Raw genomic sequence first — 26,124 nt, forward strand, 5'->3', positions numbered from 1 at the left:
ACATGTTTATTTATTTCAGAGAGGAAGGGAGAGGGAGAGAGAGAAAGATTAAAAACATCAATGATGAGAGAGAATCAGTGATCAGCTGCCTCCTGCACACCCCCTACTGGGGATCAAGCCCACAGCCCAAGCATGTCCCTTGACCAGAATTAAACACAGGACCCTTTAGTCCTCAGGCCGATGCTCTATCCACTGAACCAAACCAGCCAGGACTGTGTCTGGTGTCTTTTAATACGAGCTTTTATTTTCAGGTTCCACATGTGAGATCAATACAATATTTGTCTTTCTCTGTCTGACTTATTTCACTTACCATAATGTTTTCAAAGACCATCCATGTTGCCACAAATGGTAGTATTTCCTCATTTTTATGGCTGAATTGTGTAATACACACACACACACACACACACACACACACACACAAGGCCACAATTTCATCCATGCATCCACCAAGAGACACTTAGACTTTTCCCACGCCTTGGCTGTGAATGCTGCTATGAATATGGGGTGCGGTTATCTTTTTGAGTTATTGCTTTGGATACATTCCTGGAAGTGGATTCTGGGTCAAATGGTAGTTTTGTTTTTGATTGTTTAAGCTCTTCCGTACTGGTTTTCATAGTGGCGGAACCAACATACAGTCCCACCAGCTGTGCACCTGGGGTGCCTTTTCACATCCTCGCCAGCATCCCTCACCTCTTGTCATTTTTATGATGGCCATTCTAACAGGCACCGGGTGATATCTCATTGTGATTTAAGTTTGCATTTCCCTAATGATGAGCAAGCCAACAGGATTTTTTTTTAAGGTGAGATTTTTAATATTGCCCTACTATTTGGTCTCTTTCACTGAACATATAACCTTTAATGCCTTATTACCAAGAATGTACACAAGGCCAATGATAGTACTATTAAACGGGTCCTGCTAAATATTTTTCCACACTTCCAATTATTCCCTCAAGAAGTACATCTTATAAATAAAACTGGAGGCCCAGTGCACGACATTTGTGCACTTGGTGGGGGGAGGGGGTCCTTCAGCCCAGCCTGTGCCCTTTCGCAATCCAGGACCCCTCAGGGGATGTCCAACTGACAACTTAGTCAGACATCCTTAGCACTGCTGCGCAGGCAAGAGAGGTCCCACCACCACTGCTGCGCTCACCAGCCGTGAGCCCGGCTTCTGGCTGAGCGGTGCTCCCCCTGTGAGAGCGCACTGACCACCTGGGGGCAGCTCCTGAGTTGAGCGTCTTGCCCCTGGTGGTCAGTGCATGTCATAGTGACCACTCATTCTGCCATTAGGTCAATTTGCATATTAGCCTTTTATTATATAGGACTAGAGGCCCGGTGCATGAAATTCATGCACTCGGGGGAGGTGTGTGTGTGTGTGTGTGTGTGTGTATGTGTGTTCCCCTCAGCCCAGCCTTCATCCTCTTGCAGTGTGGGACCTCTCAGGGGATGTCTGATGGCTTAGGCCTGCTTGCGGGGAGTGGACCTACGTCGGCTGCCAGACATCCTTGGCGCTGCCGTGGGGGTGGGAGAGGCTCCCGCCACCACTGTTGCCCGTGCCAGCTGTGAGCCCGGCTTCTGGCTGAGCGGCGCTCCCCTGTGGGAGCTCACTGATCACCTGGGGGCAGCTCCTGCATTGAGCGTCTGCCCCCTGGTGGTCAGTATGTATCTTAGAGACCGGTCATTCCACCATTCGGTCAATTTGTATATTAGGGTTTTATTATAAAGGATTGCTAGGTTATGAAGCATAAATATTTGTAAAGCTTTTATATTCAAGTAAATTTAGTCAATTTTAAAAAATGTATTATTAGAAATGTAGTATCAATTTCTACTGTCAGCATATAAGGTGTTTCACCTTCATGCTCCTTGGCAGTTTTCAGTTTCTTTATAAGACTGCTGGTCTGATGAATAAAATCAGCACTTCTCTGTGGAGTACACTCAGCACTACTGGCACTCCTATCCCCAGCCTCACTGCTGCAAATGCACAACAGGAGGGAAAGTGAGGTGCCCGGGCAAACAGAGAAAAGGGAAGGTGAAGTGAAGGGTTATGGGAGATGGCAGGAACTGATGTGTCATCAGTAACGTTTATGCAACGGCACTTGTTCTGAGTCACCAGGACACTGGAAGTCAACTGAGTTTTGCAGCTCACCTGGACCCAACACACACATCCTTCCCACGGCCATATGCCTTTCCCTCCAAAGGTGGTTCGTCAGCTCTCATCACAGCCCTCCGGTCTCCTCCCGAGCACTGGGACAGGGAAGAAAAGCAGAAAACGGAACGGTTGGCTGTCTAACTTGTGACAAGAAAGCTGCATTTTCAACACTTCTGCAATACTTGGTGCTTTTACAATATAGAAAAGTTCTATTAAAATAATCCTTGCTTGTCCTAAATTGTAGTTGTTTAGCTATCAGCTTCTCCAAATAAATGATCAATTTTAAGACAGAAATTAATCACGTCTTATTTTTCTTAATACTTCATAGAAGGAAAACCATATAAAGCACATTTTAAGTGTTTATAAAGCTTCAACTTTGTGCATGTTACATTAGGCTAAGCGTTTTACCTCCTATTTGCATTGATGTTACTGTCACGTTAGTTAGGCCAGATGATTGGGGGAAAAGCCTTATTTTAAAGATTATGATTGCTGTACAACTAAGATAAAATATTAAACTTTAATATTTTGGTAATGTGCATGAGTAATACATTAGAGATATATAATTGCTAACAAAATTTAAAATGAATATGAAATACTTCTATCAATGAAAAGCACGCTGGTGCCCAAAATGAGCTAGACTAGTTTCTAAGAAATCAACAGATGGGTTATAAAATCCAAAAACCTCACTCTTATAAATCTCTGTAATTCCATACTCCCCATCCTCACAAATTAATGCCCATGTTCCTGAGCTGCTTTTAAAATAAAGAGTTGCTGGCAATATTAGCCTAAAGCACCCCCTAGTGGCAAAATAAAAACCAATCCGCATATAGTTTTACAGCCAAGCAAAACTATGTAATCAATGAATATCAACAATAACATTTAATTGAAAAAAAGTTAAATGAGGCTAAAAATGAGTGGGGCTTTCATTAACTATTTTAATGACTCTCCACTGCTCTATCCAATAATTCAGTCGGGTGGAAAATCAGCCTATCTTCTCTCAGTAATAAAAATATATGTAACCCTATAAAATACCTACACCTGCAACGCACACAGTTCTGCTCACCTCTTCTATTGTTTTTTCCATTCCCTGAGCCTCTACTCATGAATACTACTCATGGTAACAATATTCACTTCTAGCCTAAGGAAAATTGAGTAAAATCAAACATGTCTAATCTGATGTTCTCACTGGAGATAACTCCTGTTATAATTTTAAGCATGATGGTCTGAGGCTTAGACTCTAATTAAGTATTCATCACAGATGAATACGTTTTCCATTCGACTGTGTGTTACCTAATTAGAAATACTAATAATGTATTTCAACCTGAACTTCACTAAATGTTTTCAATTGCTAGATTTTATTGGCTATGAAGAGAATGTTTCAATGCCTTAATCTGTGACAGAACGTATTTACCTTTGAGGTCAAAACCACTTCAATAAAATAGTAATAATTTCTTTTGGCACACAAAAACCTGCTCATTTTTAAAACTCTGTATTTTGACTTCCAAGATTCTCTTTGTATTTCTTTGTGTTTCTATCTTTGTACCTATGACTGGCTGAAAGATAAGACATCAATGAAAACCAAATAGTCATTTTTTTTGCTTCATGTCTTTATTGAATAGGTGCAAAAATGAAAACTTATTTGAAATAAAACCCATAGAAGGAACAGGAGGCAACAGCAATTATAATCATCTTACTTTTTTCAGGCTAATAACTTCAAAAATGATGTGTAAGAAATTTTTTCTATTTTAATTTAAGCTTACAATCTTTTAAATTCTACCACTGGCAAATGCTTGTGAAAATAAATAAATGATGCATAGATCTAGGAAAATTTCTTCAAAACCAAACTAATACATGGCAAATCATTGTGAGAATTATATATGCAAGTAATATAAAAATGTATTTAAGTATTGTCGTAACACGTTTCATGATTCATGAAACTCTTTTGACCAACATAACTGAGTAAAGACAACCAGAAATAAATTAATAAAAATTCAGGGTTGAAACTCTAATGTAAGTAAAATGACAATTCCCATTACATTAAGTTTATATCCCCTGCCTGAATAAAAAGAACTAATGAATAAAATTATAAAGTATAAGCATAAATAAATTTCAGGGAAATTTATAAGCCATGAATTTCTACATTGATCCTTATAGTTTAACAGAATCAAAAACAAGAAGCTAGGAATTGCCTATAAAAGATTTGATTATATATTTATAATACAGTTGTTAGGCTTAATTCAACAGAAATTACTACTGAGTCACTGAACATGGATGGCTACACAAGCAAAGAGATTTACTACTACATACTATGCTACTATACTGAGTGTGATAATGATTATATGATGTATTTTAGCCAAAGGAAAGAAGTATAATTAAATTTTTGTGAATGCTTAATTACATGTCAGGTATGCATTAAAGCAAAGTATTTTCAGAGGCTTTTTATTGTGATGAGAATGGTGTTTCAACATGAAAAACTAAAAAGAAAATGTGAGTAGGAAAAATTAGATATTCTCTTAACCTACTCATAACTACATCTAACTATACTTCAAAATTCAAATTCTTTTACCTGCATGCCCTCCACTGATAATTATTACCAAAATTATTACTTATTTGGTGAGGTGGTTTGTTTTAAAATCCACTAAAGTAATTTCTTCTACATTCTGATGCACAGAAATAAACATGAAAGAATTTGAAGAAAATTTTTGCATCTTTTATTGATTACACTTTCCAACTTTGCAAAAATGAAGTAGTAAATTAAAACTATTCCATATTCCCAGCCAGTTTGATGCAGTGGATAGAGCCTCGGCCTGCGGACTGAAGGGTCCCAGGTTCAATTTCAGTCAAGGCACATGCTTCAGATGCAGGCTGTTGGCCCTGGTTGGGGTGTGCAGAAGGCAAACAACCCAAGTATCTCTCTTACGTCAGTGTTTCTCTCTGTCTCTTCCCTCTCCTTTTAGTCTCTCTTTTTAAAAAATCAATGGAAAAATGGGTGAGGATTAAACATAATAATAATTAATAAAAATTATAATGAAACTATTCGTTAGACTTTAGGTTATGGAAAAGAAAGAACTGAAATTTGAAGATGCAGACACAGAGGTAAAAATTTCAGTTATAACTAGAATAAGATTTGTATTTTTAGCTTTGTGTCTTCAAAAAGGAAATTGCATAATTATATTTTGAGAGCATGAGTACAAATATTTAAATTATATCGTATACACTGAGTAAAGGGTAACACAGAACTTATGTTTTTTAAAAAAATTTTATAAAATTGTTGAGCACTACTGCAAAATGACCTCACATAACTAAATGCAACTAAAAATATTCTCAATTCCAAAATTCCAAGCATCCCATCCAACTATCATGGATACTGTCTGAAAATAGGCACCAATAATAAAATGATTATTCTGATCTTTTGCTCAAAGTAATGATCATCCTAACGCTTGAAGGGCTCAGCACTGGTTCGAGGATTTGTATAGTTCACTTAATGTGTTTTAACAACAACAGAAAAGGAACACTACCTAGGTTAATGATTCCACTTGAAATTATTTTCCAACAGATGAGTGTTTTCTTGACTGGCACAGTTTGGAATAATAGGTATTTATTATATACAGTATATGTACACATATATACACACACACCACACACATTATATAGCAAGATTATGTTCCAAAAATTGCTGGAAAAGTGTATCAATTTTAGCACAAAATAACTAGAGGAGGAGCTCTGGCTGGAAGCAGTAACAGTCATCAAACTCTGGACTTCGCGCTCTCGTTCGGTGTTTGGTTCACAGAACTATTCTCCGAATGCCGCATTCACAGCAAAACTTGGCCCATTCCACAGGGTACTTAGTCCCACACTCGTGGCAGAATTTGGGTAAGTGTCCAGATGAACCTCCTTCAAATCCTTTCATGTTTCCTCCGTTGAGCGAAGACACATAGTCACCGTCTGGCCTGGAGGAGCACAGAGAAAAGCTCACATCAGCTCTTTTCAACGCCGGAACTAGGGCTCACAGTAAGCTGACTAACATGCTGGCTTCATCTCACTTCTGGTTCAGATTAAGAAACACTATTTTATTTTTTAGAATTACAGATTTCTTTATTTGAATTATGTATCTAAGGTATCCCATTTGCCAGACAGCATAAGTTTGTTTTTAGAACTCTACTTTCATTCCGATCTACTCTCTGAAAAACAACCTCATCTCTGAAGAAACAAACTCTTTGTTGTGAATTTTATCACTAATAATGAAGGTTCTAGTCTTTGGAATGCACCCAGCTGTTATTTACTGATGCATGGAAAAGAATAAAAACATATTTTGACCTTCCTTCTGCTTTTTGCTTTTACATTTCTAAATCTGTATAATCACAATGTCAAATTTTTATTTCCTTCCTATCTTCTTAAATTTTTATTTCATTTTCAGTTACATTTAACATACAATAATATATTAGTTTCATGTGCACAACATAGTGGTTAGACATTGATGTAATTTACAAAGTGATCATCCCACTAAGTCTACTACCCATCTGACACCATAATTATTACACTACTAGAGGCCCAGTGCACAAAAATTCATGGACTGGGGAAGGGGGCGGGCCCACAGCCCGGCCTGCCCCCTCTCACGGTCCAGGAACCCTAAGGGGATATCCTACCGACCGCTTAGGCCCACTCCCCATCTCCTGGAGGAGTAGGCCTAAGCTGCAGTCTGGCCTCCCTCTGCAGGAGACGACCAGGCTGCTCAGGGGAAGGCGCCGCCCTCATCACCCAGCCGTGGCTGCCTGCCCTCGGCCTTGCAGCTGCTGCAGCTTTGTCCGGAAGAACATCCTGAAAGACGTTCAGCTGTCTGGTCTAATTAGCGTATTATGCTTTTATTATTATAGATTATTGATTACATTCCCTATGCTGTATTTTTTTAATCCCTGCCTGCTATCTTTACCAAAGTTACTTTTTCCTTTTCCCTCTCTTCTTTCTCATCCTATCTACTCTCTTCAATTAAATAAGGGTAGCAGGGTTCTAAATTTGCAATGTGAAATGGTCTGTTTTAGTAATATCTGTTCAAAGGAATTTATACATTAAATACAATTTCCTGCTTTCATATCCTCTTCTTAATCTGATCAGTGCCCAGGAAGTAATTTTTTTAGTTCTCTCAATCACTGTTGTTACTGCCTTTCGAAGAGTTTTGTGTCCCAAGCCCTGTATTTATGTGGTGTATGCACTAAAACATAGTTGATTAATGTTCATGAATCAAGGAGTTTTGCTGCTTTTGGAAAACTCTAGCATCCATTTAGAATGGTTTGAAATGGCCGTAGTGCAGCTCAGATTTTTTTACTATTGACAGTATTACAGACAGGTGTTCCCCATTTACCCCCTCAGCCCACTCTACCAAATGCCCGCCCCACCCCAGGCCTATTGTATGTGTCCACTGACTATGCATACATACATACATACATACATACATGTTGTTCCCAGTCCCCCTCATCACCCTCCCGTCTGAGATCTATCAGTCAGTTCCATGCATCCTTGTCTCTGAACTTATTTTGTTCATTGATTCTACAAATAAGTGGGATCATGTGATACTTATCTGTTCCTGATAGACTTAATTTACTTAGCATAATACTCTCCAGGTCACTCCATGCTGTCACAAAGGGTAAGAGATCCTTTTTTAACAGCTGCATAGTATTCCATGGAATGTATGTACCACAGCATTTTTATCCACTCATCTGCTGATGGGCACTTAGGCTGTTTACAGATCTTAGCTAGCTATCTAATATACTGCTGGTTGGAATGCAGTATATGCAAATAGAGAGAACAGCAGAACAACCAAATCACTGGTCACTTTTACATGCACTGACCACCAGGGGGTGAGCACGGAAGATGGTGAGCGTCGGTTGCGTTGAGATGGTGGAGCAGGTGAGTGAGGATGCCAGACTAAGGTGGGGCACCGGTTGCTGTCATTGGGGCAAGCCTCTGGTGGCTACTGAAAATTCTTTGCTCCTGCACACGACGGTCCCACCCTATGCTTGCACCTGCTGCCAGTGCCAGCCCTGCTTGCATCCATGCCAGCACTAGAGCTGCCACTCGCACCCTCTGCTGGCGTCTGATGCCAGCCCCAATTGCTCGGCACTGTCAGCAGGTGCAAGTGGTGGCTGCTGGCCCCTATCACCCCTGAGGGCTTCTCCACCTCCCCCTGATCCTGAAGGGCGATCGGGCAGCAGCTGCCACTCACACCCGCTGATGGCACTGGCCCCAATGCACCGGCTGCTGGCAGCAGCCCCAATTGCTCCATGCCATCAGCAGGTGTGAGTGGGGCTGGCACCATGAGCACGTGGGAGCTGCAGCAGTGGGACTGGGGCTGCCGGCAGACAGGGAGCCGGGAGCCATGGCAGGAGGGGCCAGGCAGGGGAGCTGGAAGAGGGGCCGCAGTTCCTTTCAAGGTGCACGAATTTATGCACTGGGCCCCTAGTTGTAAATAAAGCTGCTAAGAACATAGGGGTGCATGTATTCTTTGATTGGTGTTTTGGGGTTTCTTAGAATATATTCCCAGAAGTGGGATTGCTAGGTCAAATGGTAATTACATTTTTAACTTTTTTGAGGAGAATCCAAACTGTTTTCCACAGAGGCTACCCCAGTCTGCATTCCAACCAGCAGTATATTAGGGTTCCTTTCCCTCCACATTCTCACCAGTACTTGATGTTTGTTGATTTATTGATGGCAGCTATTCTGGCAGGTGTGAGGTGATACCATAGTGTACTTTTAATTGATATCTCTCTGATGAATAGTGACATTGAACATTTTTTTCACATGTCTATTGGCCAACGGTATGTCCTCATTGGAGAAGTGTCTATTCCGGTCCAATGATGAGAGAGAATCATTGATTGGCTGCCTCCTGCACACCCCACACTGGGGATTGAGCAAGCAATCCAGGTATGTACCCTGACTGGGGATTGAACCATGAACTCCTGTTTCATGGGTTAAGACTCAATCACTGAGCCATGCTGGCACGGCAGTCCATTGGATTTTTTAATTGGTTGTTTGCCTTCCTGGTGTTGAGTTGTATAAATTTTTTATAGATTTTTAAAATTAACTTTTTATCAACTGTATCACTGGCAAAAATGTTCACTCATACAGTGGGTTCCCTTTTCTTTTTTTTTTAATTAAATAAATCTTCATTGCTCAGATTATTACAATTGTTTCTCCTTTCCCCCCCATAGTTCTCTTCCACCAGGTTCCCACCCTACCCTCTGCCCTTACCTCCCCACCCACCCCCGCATTGTCCTCATCCATAGGTGTACAATTTTAATCCAGACTCTTCCTGCACCCCCACACTCCTTTCCCTCTAATAATTATCAATCCACTCCCTTTTTTTGCCCCAGATTCTATTATATTCACCAGTTTATTCTGTTCCTCAGATTTTTAATTCACTTTATAGATTCACTTGTTGATATATATGTATTTATTGATCATAATTTTTATCTTTACCTTTTCCTTCTTCTTTCCTCTTCTTAAAGAATACCTTCAGCATTTCATATTAATACTGGTTTGGTGGTGATGAACTCCTTTAGCTTTTTCTTATCTGTGAAGCTCTTTATCTGCCCTTCAATTCTAAATGATAACTTTGCTGGATAGAGTAATTTTGGTTGTAGGTTCTTGCTATTCATCAATTTGAATATTTCTTGCCACTCCCATCTGGCTTGCATAGTTTCTGTTGAAAAATCAGCTGATAGTCGTATGGGTGCTCCCTTATAGATAACCGTTTTTCTCTTGTTGCTTATAAGATTCTCTCTTTGTCTTTTGCCCTTGGCATTTTAATTATTATGTGTCTTGGTGTGGTCCTCTTTGGATTCCTTTTGTTTGGGGTTCTGTGAGCTTCCTGGACTTATAAGTCTATTTCTTTCACCAGGTGGGGGAAGTTTTCTGATATTATTTCTTCAAATAGATTTTCAATATCCTTTTCTCTCTCTTCTTCTGGCACCCCCATAATTCTGATGTTGGTAGCTTGAAGTTGTCCCAGAGGCTTCTTAAACTACAGTGGTGCCTCGCATAACGAACGCCTCGCACAGCGAACTTTGGACAGGTTTTTCATGAAACCATCGGCCAAAAAGCAGAAAATGGATGAAGATGTGCAAGATTCGGTAGACTCTACTTAGTCTGTCTTAAAATTTAAAAAATGTGTGTTTTTTTAAAAAAAATTTATGTTTTTAGATGTATCTAAATAAAAATATGTCATCTTAGCATATTTTTTTATGTCATCTTAGCATATTTTATGCTACAGAACGAATTATTTTTTTTAACATGTATTGTTATGGGAAAACGCGTTTCACATAACGAACTTTTTGCATAACAAGCTTGCTCCTGGAACGAATTAAGTTCGTTGTGTGAGGCACCACTGTATCTTAAACTTTCTGGATTCTCTTCTCTTCTTGCTTCTCCAGAAGAGTGTCCTTTGCCTCTTTGTATTCCAAATCTTTGACTTGATTCTTGCGTTCCTCTAGTCTGCTGTTGGGTCTCTGTATAATATTTTTTATTTCAGTCAGTGTATGTTTAATTTATAGTTGGTCCTTTTTCATATCCTCAAGGGTCTCATTAAATTTATCAGCCTTTTCTAGGAAATTCTTGAAAAAACTTATAACCGTGGTTTTGAACTCTATATCCAGTCTTTTGTTCTCCTCCATTTCTTTTGTTTGAGATCTCTTTTCCTTGTCTTGGCATTTTCACTGCTTCCCTGAGTTGGTAGGGTGGCTTTGTGTGCTTGGTGTCCTATATGGTCCAGTGGGTCAGCTTCCCCAGTTACCTGAGAGAGACACTCTTGGTGCTCCCCTTTGTGTACTGCGTGTACAGCCTTGTTGTAGTTAGGTCTTGCTTGTTGTTAGTATCACTGAGAGAAATTGACCTACAGGCCTATTGGATGTGAGTATCAACTGTGTCTACACCAGGATACCTTCTGTATTGGAGGCAGCCTTATAGGATCAGACTTGCAAAATTGCAAAAGGCTCTGAGCTCAGCTTGGATGGGGCGGAGTCTCAGGGCTGAGCTGCCAGTCTTGGCTTCCTGTCAGTCCTGCCCTTGTGCACATGCCTCAGGCCTCTGTCTTCCATGGATCCCCTGAGTTTCTGCCTGACAGTCCAGATTCCCCGTGTAAGAGCGTGGATGCCCCAGGGGCTCGCCCTGAACTGGGTTTCAGTGCTCAATGCAGTCAGAACTGGGGATTCAGTGCAGTTAGGAACTTCTCACTCCTTCCTCTATGGAGAGGCTGCAGCAGTCAGACCTCTCTGCGCACACTCACTCACGCTCTGTGGCTCCTGGCTCTTCTGCATCTCCCAATCTGGTCAGACCTCTCTACACACACTTGCTCACGTGCCGCAGCTCCTGGCTCTCCCATGTCTCCCAGCCTCTGAGACTCCGTGTGCCTTTCTCTACAGTCCAAACTCCACCCGCATGAGCCTGGGTCCACAGGGTTTCAGCCAGGGCTGGGGTTCAGTGCAGTTGGATCTGGGGTTCAGGGCAGTCGGGGGCTTCCTTTCCCCTCCCGCCAGCCAGGCACTCGGCCGCCCTTCCTCTTTGTGTGAGCGTCTCCCTACCTCAGCACTTTGCGGCTCCTGATCCGATCCATGAGCCTCTCTCCTTCTTTCTAGTTGTAAATTTCCTGCTCAGCCAGTTTTCCTGTGGTTTTGGATGATGTCCATTCTGTCTTTTAGTTGTTATTTTGAAATTGTTGTGCGAGGCGGCAGCTTAGGCACTTACCTAGGCCGCCATCTTGGTTCCTTCGGATTCCCTTTTCTCTTTGTTGACAGTTTCTTTGGCTGTGCAGAAGCTTTTTACTTTGACATAGTCCCATCTATATATATAAAAGCCAAAGCGACCGAAAAACTAAACAACCAATTGACCGGTCGCTATGATGGGCACTTACCACCAGGAGGCAGACAACGCAGGAGCTGCTGGTGGTCAGTGCACTTTTACAGCGGGAGTGCCACTCAGCAAGCTTACCAAGCAGTGGCGGCAGTAGGCACAGCATGGCGGGGATGAGTGGAGTGGCACAGGCCCTGGCTGCCTGCAGCTTCGCATACTACTTTTGGTAGTATGGACATTTTAATAATGTTTACTCTTCCTATTCCTGAACAGAGTACATGCTTCCACTTGTTTGTATCCTCCTCTATTTCTTTTTTCACTACAGGTCTTTTACCTCCTTGGCTAAGTTTATTCCTAGGTTTCTTTTTGTTGTTGCAATGGTATATGAAATTGTTTAGTTTCCCTTTCTGAGAGCTCATTTTTGATGTATAAAAATGTCATGAGTTTCTGGATGTTAATTTTGTATCCTGCTGCTTTGCCAAATTCATTTATTAAACCTAATAGTTTTTTGGTGGAGTCTTTAAAGTGTTCTATGTACATCAAAAAATATCAAATTTCTATGAATAATAACATAATAATAGTTCCTCCTTTCCAATTTGGATGCCTTTATTTTTTCTTCTTGTCAGATTGCTGTGGCTAGGAATGCCAGTACTATATTGTATAGGAGTATGAAAACAGACATTCCTCTCTTCTTCCCAATCTTAAGGGAAATGCTTTTGGTTTCCGTCCATTGAAAATAATGTTGCCCAGCCAGTGTGCTCAGTGTCTGAACATCGACCTATGAAACAGGAGGCCACGGATCAATTCCCTGGTCAGGGCACATACCCAGATTGTGGCTCAATCCCCAAGAGGGTACATGTAAGAGGCAGATAATTAATGATTCTCTCCCTTATCATTGATGTTTCTCTCTCTCTCTCTCTCCCACTTCTCTCTGAAATCAATAAAGATATTTTTTTTTAAAAAAACTTATGACATTTTAAAAAAAAAAGAAAAATGATTGGCTGTAGGTTTATCATATATGGTCTTTATTATGTTGAGCTATGATCCCTAAATTCCCAATTTGCTGAGTTTTTATCATAAATGGGTGCTGGACTTTGTCCAATGCTTTTTCTGCATCTATTGATATGATCATGTGACTGTTATCCTTCATTTGTTTATGTGATCTATCACATTAATCAATTTGTGAATACTGTATCATCAGCCATGCATCGCCAAGATAAACCCTAAGATAATATATTGCTGGATCCTGTTTGCTAATATTTTGTTAAGGGTTTTAGCATCTTTGTTCATCAGGGATATTAGCTTGGTAATTTTTTTTTTTTTTTGTAGTGTCTTTATCTAGTTTGGGAATTATAATAATGCTGGCATCAAAAACAAAAGCTTGGAAGTCTTCCTTCCCCTTGAATTTTTTGGAATAGTTTGAGGAAATAGGTGCTATTCTTTGAATGTTTGGTAAAACTTGCCTGTGAAGCCATCCGGGTTAGGACTCTTGTTTGCTAGGAGTTTTTTATTATTATTATTATTATTACTGCTTCAATTTCACTAGTTGCCTATTTAGGTCTTCTGATCCTTCCTGACTTATAGAAGATTGTATATTTCTAGGAATTTGTCCATTTGTCCAGATTGTACAGTTTGTTGACATATAGTTGTTCATAGTATTTTCTTACAATTCTTTGCATTTCCGTGATGTCAGTAGTTACTTCACCTCTCTCATTTCTGATTTATTGGGGACCTCTCCCATTGTTTCTTGATGAGACTGGCTAAAGATTCACCAATTTTGTTTACCATTTTAACGAACCAGCCCTTGGTTACACTGATCTATTTGTAGGGATGTTATTTTTTTAGTTTCTATACCATTTATTTCTGCTCTGATATTTATTATTTCCTTCTACTTACTCTGGGATTGTCTTATTCTTTTTCTAATTATTTTTTTAACTAGTAGCCCAGTGCATGAAATTTGTGCATGGTGGAGGGTGCATGGCCTGTACCCTCTCCAATCTGGGACCTCTAAGGGGATTTTCAACTGCCGATTTAAGCCTGATCCCTCCTGCCGACCTGCTCACCCTCAACTGCTCTCCCCTCCTAGCCTGATCACCCCTAACCACCTCTGCCTCGGCTCCGCTACCATGGCCTTGGCCAGAAGGACATCCAGAAGGTCTCCTGGCCTAATTAGCATATTACCCTTTTATATGTATAGATTATAGGGTAAGATTGTTTATGGAAGATTTTTCTTGTTTGAGTTAGTCTTGTAATGCTATGAACTTCCCTCTCAGGACTACTTTCCCTGTGTCCCATAGATTTTGAGTTGTTATATGTTCATTTTCATTTGTTACCAATAACTTTTTTATTTCTTCCTTGAACTCATTGGTAACCCATTCATTGTTAATACCATGCTATTTTGTTTCCATGTATTTGAATGTTTTTGAGTGTTTTTACTGTAGTGATTTACAGTTTCATGCCATTGTGATCCAAGAAGATGCTTGGTTATGATTTCAATCTTCTTGGACTTGTTGAGACTTATTTTGTCTCCTATCATGTGGTCTATCTTTGAGAATGTTCCATGTGCACTTGAAAAGAATGAATATTCTGCTGCTTTGGGGTGAAAAGTCCTATAAATATCAACTAAATCCACCTTATCTAGTGTGTAAAGTCGCTATTTCCTTACTGATTTTTTGTCTGGAAGATCTACCCTGTGGGGTGTTAAAGTCCCCTAATATGACTGGATTGCTATCAATCTCTCCTAAGAGTCCTTTAAGAGGTTTTTTAAACGTATTTAGGTGCTCCTATATTGGGTGTATATAAGGTTATATCCTGTTGTTGGATTGTATTCTGTATTTTTCCTTTAGTATTATATAGTGACCTTCATTGTCTCTCAACATAGCCTTTATTTTAAAGTCTATTATCCTATATAATAAAAATGTAGTATGCAAATTGTCCATTCAACCAGGAGGTGGTCCAGGAGTTCAACCAGGCAGTGGGGCCGACCAGGGGAAGGGAGGGAGGCCTTAGCTGGCAGTGGCGGCCAGGGGAAGGGAGAGTACCAGTCAGCCACCAGCAGCCGCTAGGGACTGCGTTAGATATAAGTATTCCTATCCCAGCTTTTTTCTTATTTCATTTCCATTTGCATAAGTTTTTCATGCCTTCACTTTCATTCTGTGTAAGTCTTTGTTCTGAGGTGGGTCTCTTGTAGACAGTGTATCAATCTATAGGTCATGCTTTATCCATTCAGCCACCCAAGTATTTTGGAGTATTTAACCTGTTTACATTTATGGTTATTATTATTTATTGCCATTTTTGTTCCTTATGCCCATGTTCCTCTTTCTATCCTTCCCCGCTTTTCCTCCAGACCTTCTCCTCTATCCCCTCCTCCTCCTTTCTCACCTAAAATATTTCTGTTGAGAAACCAGCTGACAACTTTATGCAAGGTCCTTATAGATAACTGTCTCTTGCTGCCCTTAAGATTTCTCTCTTTGTCTTAACGTTTGCCATGCTAATTATGATGTGTCTTGCTGTGGGTCTCTGTGTGCTTTGGAACCTGTGTGGCTTTTACCTTCACCAGGTTCCACTAGGTTTCTGTCATTATTTCTCCAAACAGGTTGTCTGTCCCTTGCTCACTTTCTTTACTCTCTCGGGTTACCCCTGAGGTGTGAGTGCTACATTTCATGTTGTCTTAAAGTTCCCATAAACTAGCCTTGCGCTTTTTAATTATTTTTTTCTTTTTACTGCTGATTTTTTTTCTACCTTGTCTTCTGATTCACTGATTTAATCCTCCATGTCCTTTAATCTATTGTGTATTCTTTCCAGTGTATTTTTATTTCAGCTATGTTTCTTCATTTCCAGCTAGTTGTTCTTCAAAATCCTGTGGGATTTTGCTCTGATGCTGTCCAAATCTGGCCTCTTGGTTTCTATGTCCATTTCCACATTGTTAAGCATTCTTAAAACCATTACTTTGAACTCTTTGTAATAAATCGCTTGCCTCCATTTCATTTAGCTCTTTTCCTGGAGATTCCTACTGTTCTTTCATTTGGGGCTTGTTTCTTTAATTCCCCATTTTTGCTGCTTCTTCATGCTTATTTCCATGCATTAGTACTGCTATGATTCACAGTCCTGTGGGATTTTGCTCTGATGCTGTCCAAATCTGGCCTCTTGGTGTTCCAGTCCAGGGCCTCTCAGAAAGTTCTGTGGTACAAGTTAATCCCAGTCGCTGAACCTTCCTGGCCCTCAGCAATCTGACTGAAGCCTAGCAGGATGGAGCTCCAAGAAGTCCCATGGGTGGAGGCTCCATAGCCCAGAGGCTGAGTCTGCCTCTGGTCTCGCACCTTGAATGTCTCTGTTCACAGCTGCTCTCCCTTCCCCCATACAACTGGCTCTGTGGGGTATCCTGGACCTGGCCAGGCTGGTTTAAATAGACTTACATTGGGGTTGGTGCCCACAGTATGTAGGGCTGGGACAGACACTTCCTCTCCTTCCAAGGTCTGCACTGGCTGAACTCACCCCAGAGACAAGGTCACAATAACTCATCTATGCCTGGCTCCCTGGCACCCTGCCCCACCACACCAAGTAGGAGGGCATAAAATAAAATAGAATAAAATCAACCCAGCTTGGCACTCCAATCTTTCAGCACATCTGGCCCCACTGGTTGGGGCCTCCACCCATGTTCCTACCAGGCCCAATGTCCGAATCCTCGGTGCCATCAGACCTAGCCATAGAACAGCGGTGCAGATTTCCAGGATGGGGAACACCCAGCTGCTCTGCAGGTTGGGGGGATGTGACTGCCTGTCAGCTTGAGTTGGGCTAGATCAATTCTCTTTGCCACGCCACACTGTCCAGCCCTCTTCTGGCTCTCTCCCGACAGTTCTTCCCTGAATCAAGGGCTCCTCACATTCACTTCTGGGTGTACCTCTGCTGGCCCAGGTCTTGGCCACATGGCCCCTCCCATAGACACAGATCTGAGTGGACTCCCCCGGCTGGTGTCGTAATAAAGAAATCACTCTTTGTCTGGGGTGGTGCGATCTGTAATTCCCAGGTAAACCGAATCCCCACTGACTCCCACTGCCTGGTGCTAGACAGGCTCCCCTTCCCTCCTCTGGTGCTCTGGATTGGGGAATCCTGTATGGGGCTGGAAACCCACCCTCCCAGGGGCCAGAGGCTCCAAAGCTACACTTTTCCTCAGGCTTCCCCGCCACGCAGGCGCACAAGTTGGCTCACCCTCTGTGTCTCCTGTCCTTTCTCCTGTCCGTTCCCTGCCTGCAATCCTTCAGATCAGCTGCACTCAGCTGACTTTCAAGCTGAACACTCAGCAGTCTATCCACAAATCCAGTGTGGGGTTGGGAGCAAGTAGATGGAGCCTCCAGCTACTCTGCAGCATCTTAGAATCCCGATCTCTTTTAGTAAATATTGAAATTTTAAATGTTTTCTTTGGCATTGTATTTGTCCCAAGAAAATGTCTTTAAATCTATCCTCTAATTCACTTCTCTCTTCTTTCATTGTGACTTATCTACAATTTAAACCATCTTTTGAGTCTTTATTGAGTTCTATCAATATTTAGTTCTTTTGCACAGATGTTCACTATGTGACAGTATATTGTCACTGTTAATAATTCCAATGCCCTCTCTTATTCCTTTACATACTTTAAGCAGGCTTATTTTATAAGTCAATGATTGATGATTTCAATATTCAAATAATAGGTACGTATACTTATTAATTTTTTCCTCACTAGTGATTGATTGCTAGTTTGTACAATTTGGGATTTCTCTGTATGTCTTGTAAGTCAAAACTGTGTGCTTACGTTTATTTACCTGTGAGAACCAGAAAGCCTGGATAAAGAGCATTTCACACCAGATAATTTGCCTTCTTTATACAGGCTCTGAGCTACCAAACCAAAGTTATTTTTCTAGTTAAGAATTTCTTAGAACTTCCTTTATATTTTTGCCCCTTACTTTTCTGAGAGCTCAGTACCTTTCTTTTATGGTACCTTTATGTACTTTGCCCTAAAATTTTCTGGAATAAGTTGGGATGTCTATTAAAAAAATCTATAATTAAGACAAAGAAAATATCTATAATTGGGACAGGTTAGAAAGGGAAGTACATGAATAATCACAACCTCAGCAGAGGAGTTTACATGTATTAAAATGCTGCTAAAAATTATAATAGCAGTGGTTCAAAGAGTCTATATTCACTTTGTGGAGATAAAAAATAACCATGTTGCAGTTAAAGACAAAGACATGAAAAACACCAATTAATCCAGTGGAACCAAATAAACTATTCTTGAGCATTTATAACAATAATTCTAACTACAAATATAGGTCAATATTATTTATGTCCAACTATTTCTTTAGCATATAAATTAAAAGCCAGATTAAATAAAAAGCAAAGGAAAAATCAGATTTTCTATCAAAGCCTGATACATATTTTTGTATATGGTCCTTGGAAAATCACACTTATTTCATTTTTATTTTGGTTATTAAAATACCAGAGCTAAACATACCTGGCTATGTAACTCTCACCATATGTTTTTCTCTTGCTTGTAAGGACACCTGAGGCAGGATTTCGTGCCAAATTAGGTGGTGTGGAATTTCGAGGTTTGATGTTAGTGCTAGAAAGGGAAAAACGTGGCAATGAAAAAATATTGAATAATAATTATTTATTTCTCAAATTGCTATTTGCATGATTAGAAAAATAATGAGAAACTGTAGACAGGTTAAATCAAAAGATTAAAATTATTTTAAAATGCAAAACAATGGTAGTTAAAACTAATGATAAAACAAAGCATTCTGAATTTACTAACATTCTCTTGATTATCTATAAAATCAATTAAAATATGTATATATGCTTTACATGAAATGTTTAAGTTAATCATTCTGAAAATCTCCAAGTTATCTACAGTTTAATATTGACAGTTCCCTTAAAATAAAAATGCGGTTTGTTAAATGCCTACAAATAATTGTTATGTAATATGTTAAGCATATGAGATGTAATTAAAAAATAAATAGCTAACCACTTTAAACATTAGCTAGCTATTTTAAAAAGTAATATTCAATTTATGAAAGTCCATTGTGAGAAATATCTACTCAAATAAATGGGTTAATTGAATTTTCCCTTTAAAAACTTAACTTCACTAACTACACAGTCTGGGCTATCACAGTCAGTAGTGAGAAAATTTTGGTTAGGACATCCCTGACGCCCTTCTGAGACTTCAGGGATCCAAGGAAAATTAGAGATCGTATGACAGTTAATGGTGAAAGGACAGGCTCTGGGATGCAGATGAATCTGTATTCAAATCCCAACTGCTACAACCAACTTTGCTAAGGTGGTCAACCTCTCGGAGACCAAAATGGCATCATCCTCATTTATCTTATTGGATGTTACATGACATAAACTGCAATTTATATGAGCATTTAGCAATGCTACTGCTGATAATACTATTATTATTACTATGGCTATTGCTGCTACTACAAATTCACATTTATGTAATGGTGCGTACTGTATTTCTATTGCCATATTTCTAATTATCTTCTTATAAATAAGTGTATTTATATATATTGTACTTTATTAAATGTATTTAATCCTCAGAATACCCCTATGCTGTAGGTAGAATTAATAACTGCACTTTACAAATGTGACAACTTAGGCAAAGAGTGGCTAAGTAACTTACCAAAGTGGCACAGCCCAGTGCATTGCTGAAGCAGCGGCTAGATGTTCAGTAAAGTATTAGTTCCCGCCCCCTCTTTAGAGATTTACCGAATCTTTTCATTTCAGAGATAGGCATTGTTATATAAACAAGCAGGATGCTTTTCAAATTTCCTTTAGATAGAAAGTTCTTAAACTTTGGCTAAAATTCTTCCTTGTCTACCTATATAGTAAAGTTGAAGAGAATTTCCTAAAATTTCAAATAGCTACCATGAAAATAATGTAGGTAATACATCTACTATTTCTCAAAGAACACTACATGCTAAATACAATACATATGTAACTTTATTTAATCTTTACAAAAATCTTCAATTATTCCCATTTTAAAGTTGAAGAAATTCATAGGCAGAGAAATTAAATGATTTGCACAATGATTACATGATTAACTTGAATTTAGGTATTACAAAACTTATGTTTAATATGCAATGTTGTCATTCAGAGAGAAGCTGCTTTGAATAGTTACTTTAAATTATTTCTAAACTTCAACAAAAATCACTTTTCACCTTGGTACACAGATGACATCAATGACATCATATGGCCCTCAAATAGTCACTGCAAGTCCATCTATGAGGTGTATTCTACTCTGCTATTAGATTGCCCCTCTAGGGATGCTGCAGAACTGCTACTGTGCCTTTTTAGGAATTTAATTTCTAAAAAATCATTGCCAATAAATGGCAATTCCTCCAGTGGGAGTCGTAAGAGAAATAAAAAGGACGCATTTTTTATACTTTGGCTCTGGAAACAAGTCTTGTAAAAAATTCTATCACTTCCATATAATGTGTGCATGAGATATACAGGTAATACAAATCCACTCCTGCGAGCACACGCACAAGCACACGCACAAGAACACACACACACTCACACACACAAGTTCACCATATCAATGATTTAAAGTTATTTAAATAATTAGGAAAAAATTAGAGAAAAAATAAGATTATAAATAATAACCGCCATATTAAATGCCAATCATGTATTTCTGGTAACATCTGAAAGGCAGAATCTGAATGTTAAGAACCATCCTCAGATTCTGGGAAGAACTATCTCGATCAGCACTTGACACATGTTGCCCAGCCTCACATGGTCAAATCAGCCAGCTATATCCACTTCCAGCAGTTATGAAGGAAGGTTTAATTTTGGAATTGCACTCAATCTAGCTAGTCAGTGTTTCTTCAAGATCTGCTTCAGCGCCTACAGATAGCAGTAGTAGGAAGAAAACTGGTTTAGGGCAGATTCTTCCTTCTAGGGTTTATCATTAACTGCTTAAAGGTAACTCAAGGCTGCTGGCTGCTAATATCTTCAAGACATCCTCCATCTTTATTTCATTGTATATCTAAATGTATTACTTTTCATACCTGGTAAGAGAATATATGATAGTAGACCTTGGTTTAAAAGTTACCTAAGTGAACCCTATCTAATAACATATTTTTCAACTTTAATGAGTAATTTATTAGGCCCTAATTTCATAATGTTAAAGTGAGAGGGCTAGACTTGTATCGGAGCCCAAACTATCGATAGTAACCCTTGAAGGCTATGTGGAAGAGTTTCAAAGTGACTTTCACATCCTTTTCCTGTTTTATGTGAAATTCATAAACATCTAACAAAAAGACTGAGGTCCCTAAAGGAAATGTTCTCTAAAATTAGTTTTTTCAGGCCTTAGCTGGTTTGGCTCAGTGGATAGAGCATCAGTTTGTGGACTGAAAGGTCCTGGGTTCAATTCTAGCCAAAGGTACATGCCTGATTGCAGGCTCGATCCCCAGTAGAGGGTGTGCAGGAGGCAGCCAATCAATATTCTCTCTCATGGTTGATGTTTCTATTTCTCTCTCCCTCTCCATTCCTCTCTGAAATCAATAAAAATATATTTGAAAAATAAAACGATAAATCATTTTTCTGCCTTTTTATAACAATTCAACACATATTTAACTCAAAGATAATCTAGTAATTTATTATATACATGGCATAATATTCCCTATATTCTTCTTTTCAAAAATATTACTCCTACAAAAAAATAACTACTGAAGGTAACTGCTTTTTCAACCTCTATAAATTAAAAAGTAATGGAATAAAATGAATGCTCTAAAAACAGCTTTAGAACAATAGAAATGTTCACCAAAAATCAAGCTGTTTAAAGTCCTATATTTAGCACTCTGTGGCTTAAAAATCATTAAAATAAGATTTTTTTTAAGTATAGGTATATACAAGTTTACAGTAATCAGTATAAAAAGCTTTTAAGGAAATATCTGAAGTAGATTAACCAAACTGAGTTACAAATACTTACTTGTAAATGGGTAATAACTCATGTCTTTTGATGGCACTGTCTGATTTTGTGTCACTGTCATACAACCTTTGCACATGTCTTCCAGTTCGAAGTGGAGGGCCTAACTTGTCCATTTTACTATTAAAATATATAAAGGTGTACCCATAAGGAGATTGCTATGTTTGTTTCTTTATATAAATTTTTTAAAGGCATTATTCTGGTTCATCAGAATCCAACCCCCTAGTTCTTAGTTATCTGACTGCCAGGTAGGGATTAATGTGACATCTTCAGATAAGATCATACAATGCCCATGAGTAGATATTAAAATTCTGACCATGCAGGCCACCTTGCCAGTTTTGATGACTAGCCAAAGAAATGCCACATTTGTGCACAGCAGGGCAATGAAATTAATGAAGACGATTAAGACAACAACTGTTTCAAGTAAAATTTGTGAAGTTAGACAATAACTGAAAGTTATTATTCTAATAAATAAGACAGATCTGATGCTTATTCTTATGGCGCTCCCAAATAACCTCACTTTTTACCTTCCCTAAATTTATAGAACCTCTCTCTTGTTTTCTTCTTTACTATTTTATTTTATAAATTACAAATTTAAAAATTATAAATATAAACTAAGAAATCAAATAAATATGTATATCTTTATCCAACTTGACTTTCTAACAAAGAATGACAGTCTTAATTTAGCCAGAGAAAAGTAAAAATGATCCTATGTGAAAACAGGGGGTAGTAATTGAATAATGACATGTGAAAACGTAAAGTGGCCTGGCCAATGTGGCTCAGTGGTTGAGCGTTAATCTATGAACCAGGTTACAGCTCTATCCCCAGTAGGAGGTGGCTGATCAATGATGTTTCTATCTCTCTCTTCCTTTCTTAAATAATATATATACATTTTTTTTAAAGAAAAAAGTGGCCATGCCAGAAATGCGAAGGGTCCCCATCTAGAAGGCAGTAGAGGAATTGCTGGTTTGTAGATATTTCATTGTTTTACATCAACCAAATAACCGAATAGTGTACTATCATCAACCAATCTGCATCATAGTAGGGAACAGGGGAAATTATGAAATTAGGAGAACTACCTTAAATGCCCACTGAATAACACCTCACTGCTTATTAACTTTAAAAGTGCACTCTATTTAAGGAATGCTTGTTTGCTCATTCATTCTTCCATATATTCACTGACAGTACAAATCCTGAGCACCTATATGTGTCAGGCACTGTGCTACATTCTGGGGATATCATGGTAAGAGAGATTTGATGCTTGTTCTTATAGAGTTTTGTGTCTGAAAAAAAAATAATAATCTCTTCATTTTTCTAGATTATAAGGGTCTCTAAGGAGGGACATATTTTATCAATTTTTATGTTCTTTTACTATCCTGTACTTAGGAAAAATATTAATACTCTGATATTAATACTCTACAGGTGGTGATGTTTACATTACTTAAAACATTTTAAGTTTTTTTTTAAAAAAATGCCTTCATTAAATATATATTAAACAAAATTTCTAAAATATTGGAGATTAACTTTGAAGGTTTATTTTATTTGTGAAAGATTGGAAAAGTTGCCTATTTAGAATTTAAACTAACAAATCAGAATTTTCTTTGAATTGTTTTAACAATTATCAAAACATTAGTGTTCTGTTATTTTAACAAACTGTGTCTGAATTTAGAATAAGGAATAAAATATTTTATTTTCTTTCTCAGAATAAAGTTATAAATATTAAAATGTAGAAAAATTTAAATTGCATTTTTAAGTCAGATTCCTCTATTATAAAAACTACTCAGCTCTTACATATGATATAACCAAGTTCAATTTCAGGAAGGAGAGGTATAAAATATAATAAAAATCTAGAGGTAATTAATGGAAATATTCCACATATAAGATGATGGCCAGTATTTTTAAGAGCAATCAGTTGGATTGAAGTCTTTAAATTCCTTTTGATAATATCACCACTTTTTCATATATGATTGCCTAATGGAAATGCAGGTTCCCATGATGATTTATCATGTCATATACCTGTTATAAATTCAACTCAATTGATCTACTTATTTATCGACATATATATATGTCGATAAATAAGTAGATCAATATGTTTGTGTGTGTGTGTGTGTGTGTGTGTGTGTGTATACATAAACACACAATTAAAATGTTACTTAGGCTAAATGTGTTAGTCTTAAACAAAAAATCATGTAAACTTACGTTCTGCTATAATTTGCTACTTTACACTATGTTCATATTAAGGTATAACCAGACAAAAACTAAATTTATAAATTTCAATAATATAATCAAAATATTACCTATATATGTATACATACAAATATGTTATATGTAATTTATATTTACAATAATTATATATAAATATCTATAATAATAAAAGCGTAATATGCTGAAGGTGCTTCTGGATAACCTTCCAGATGAAGCCAGGCTGCGAGGGAAGCCCAGGTCCCGGGTGCCAGAGGGAAGCTGGTGCCAGCAGCCGAGGGAAGGCAGGCCTGCTCTTGCACGAATTTTGTGCATGGGCCTCTAGTGTACATATAAAATCTTACTTACACATATATTTTTAAATACTATGTGATAAAAGTCAATATTGGGATAATTAATAAATTTTTTAAATATTAGTTTATAAAAAAACTTTCAAATACTTAAATATTTCCCTAATGTACCCAGATCTAGGATATAATAGACATTTCTCATGTACCATCTTCATATTTATTTTGGTGTAAACACTTCCTTACTCTTATTCCCTTTTCTATCAAACCTCCTATTTCTGTGCCTCTACCTCCAGTAGCACTGGAGATGTTAAAGAAGCAACAAGATAAAGGGAATTTGAAAAGAAATAAAAATCTTTGAAAAAGTGGTGATATTACCAAAGGGAATTTAAAGACTTCAATCCAACTGATTGTTCTTTGGTGGAAGTTTTCTCTGTCTTTCCTGGTCTTGCAAACCATCTGTTAAGACAGTGAATAATATGAGTATAGAAAGCAGTAAGTCTGTATCTATTACATGTTTTCCCTTGATCTTAAGAGCCTTAGATGTTTCAAGTTATGAAAAAAAAAAATGCACCTTTGCTGATTTTCATATTGAATTTATACATCATCTATTTCTGAGGTGACTTGGAGACTTAATAAATGTTGGGAAAATACAATGACAAATCTACTTTATGATATATTTTTTAATTATTTACAAAGTTTGAGGAATATAATTTCAATCATCTGATAGTAACCCACTATGGAACTAACAATCTGAATGTTTTTAGAGTGCTTCAATGCCATTTTCGTTTAAAGGCTCCAGTTCACTAATGGCAATTATCTTACAGCCAAGGTCTGCAAGAAATTAAGGCAGGAATAAACAAATCCATTCGGCAGTAAAAGCAGTCTTGCTGCTGCTAAGGAAAACAAAGGAGGATTTTGAAGCGAACGAAGCACTCCCACACAGCAGACATTTTGGCAATCTGATCATGTAACTTAACACAGGATTTCAATCTCATATGACATGTCCTTAAATTGGCATCTAGATTTAGTCAGAATTGATATGAAAGTATATTTTCAATCCCTCACTGTTCTTTCTATTCAACCATCAAAAAGTGTTGGATTAATAAAGGTTAAAAAAGTTTTGTGTTTGATATACAGAATCCTAATCTATAGCCAAAGTTCCTGGAGAGCCCTACTGACTTAAAAAAAAAAAAAAAAAAAAACAGTTCCATCTTTGGGTGTAAATGAAGAATACTTAAAAAGACCTATCTTCAAATTATAAATATCTAATGCCTACAATCATTTACTAATTCTAACCTTCAAATTATAAATATCTACTACCTACAATCATTTACTTATTCTAAGGTAGGGGGTGGCCAACTTTTCCTGCAAAAGGTAGCAGCCAGTAGTTAGGCTTTGCGGGTTAGACAGTCTCTCCCACAAGTGCTCCACTGTGCCATCGGAGCAGGAAGGCAATGCAAATGTACTTAAAAACTAGGCATTATTTCTTACTATTGTCAATATAAAGTATGAAAATCCAAATTCAACTTTTGTATTAAGAAATGTTCCTTACACGCATTCTGTTGTTTCAGGGTAAATTTCTGCTTTTCTCAGTAACAGAAGTAAAGCTTTGAAATTTGATATTTTAGCTACTGAAAATTATCAGATAGACATCTATTTAAGCTGGTAATTAACCATTAAGAAAA

The 26,124-nt window shown here is 38.1% G+C and overlaps 1 protein-coding gene across 1 annotated transcript in view; it reads right to left on the reverse strand.

Annotated features, from left to right (window-relative positions):
* Nucleotides 1-5,402: 5,402 nt before the first annotated feature.
* The window catches only part of ZC2HC1A (zinc finger C2HC-type containing 1A), a 51,757-nt gene continuing 31,035 nt past the window's right edge, over nt 5,403-26,124 (reverse strand). The window contains exons 8-10 of the mRNA XM_084864935.1: nt 21,951-22,067; nt 18,474-18,581; nt 5,403-6,096 (exon numbers count right to left, since the gene is read on the reverse strand). Of these exons, the coding sequence (XP_084721061.1) occupies nt 5,931-6,096; nt 18,474-18,581; nt 21,951-22,067 (391 nt within the window). The 3' untranslated portion in view covers nt 5,403-5,930. The remainder of the gene's footprint in view (nt 6,097-18,473; nt 18,582-21,950; nt 22,068-26,124) is intronic.

This window comes from Pipistrellus hanaki, assembly GCF_964339955.1.
Source record: "Pipistrellus hanaki genome assembly, chromosome: 17".
In the NCBI taxonomy this organism is placed as follows: Eukaryota; Metazoa; Chordata; class Mammalia; order Chiroptera; family Vespertilionidae; genus Pipistrellus; species Pipistrellus hanaki.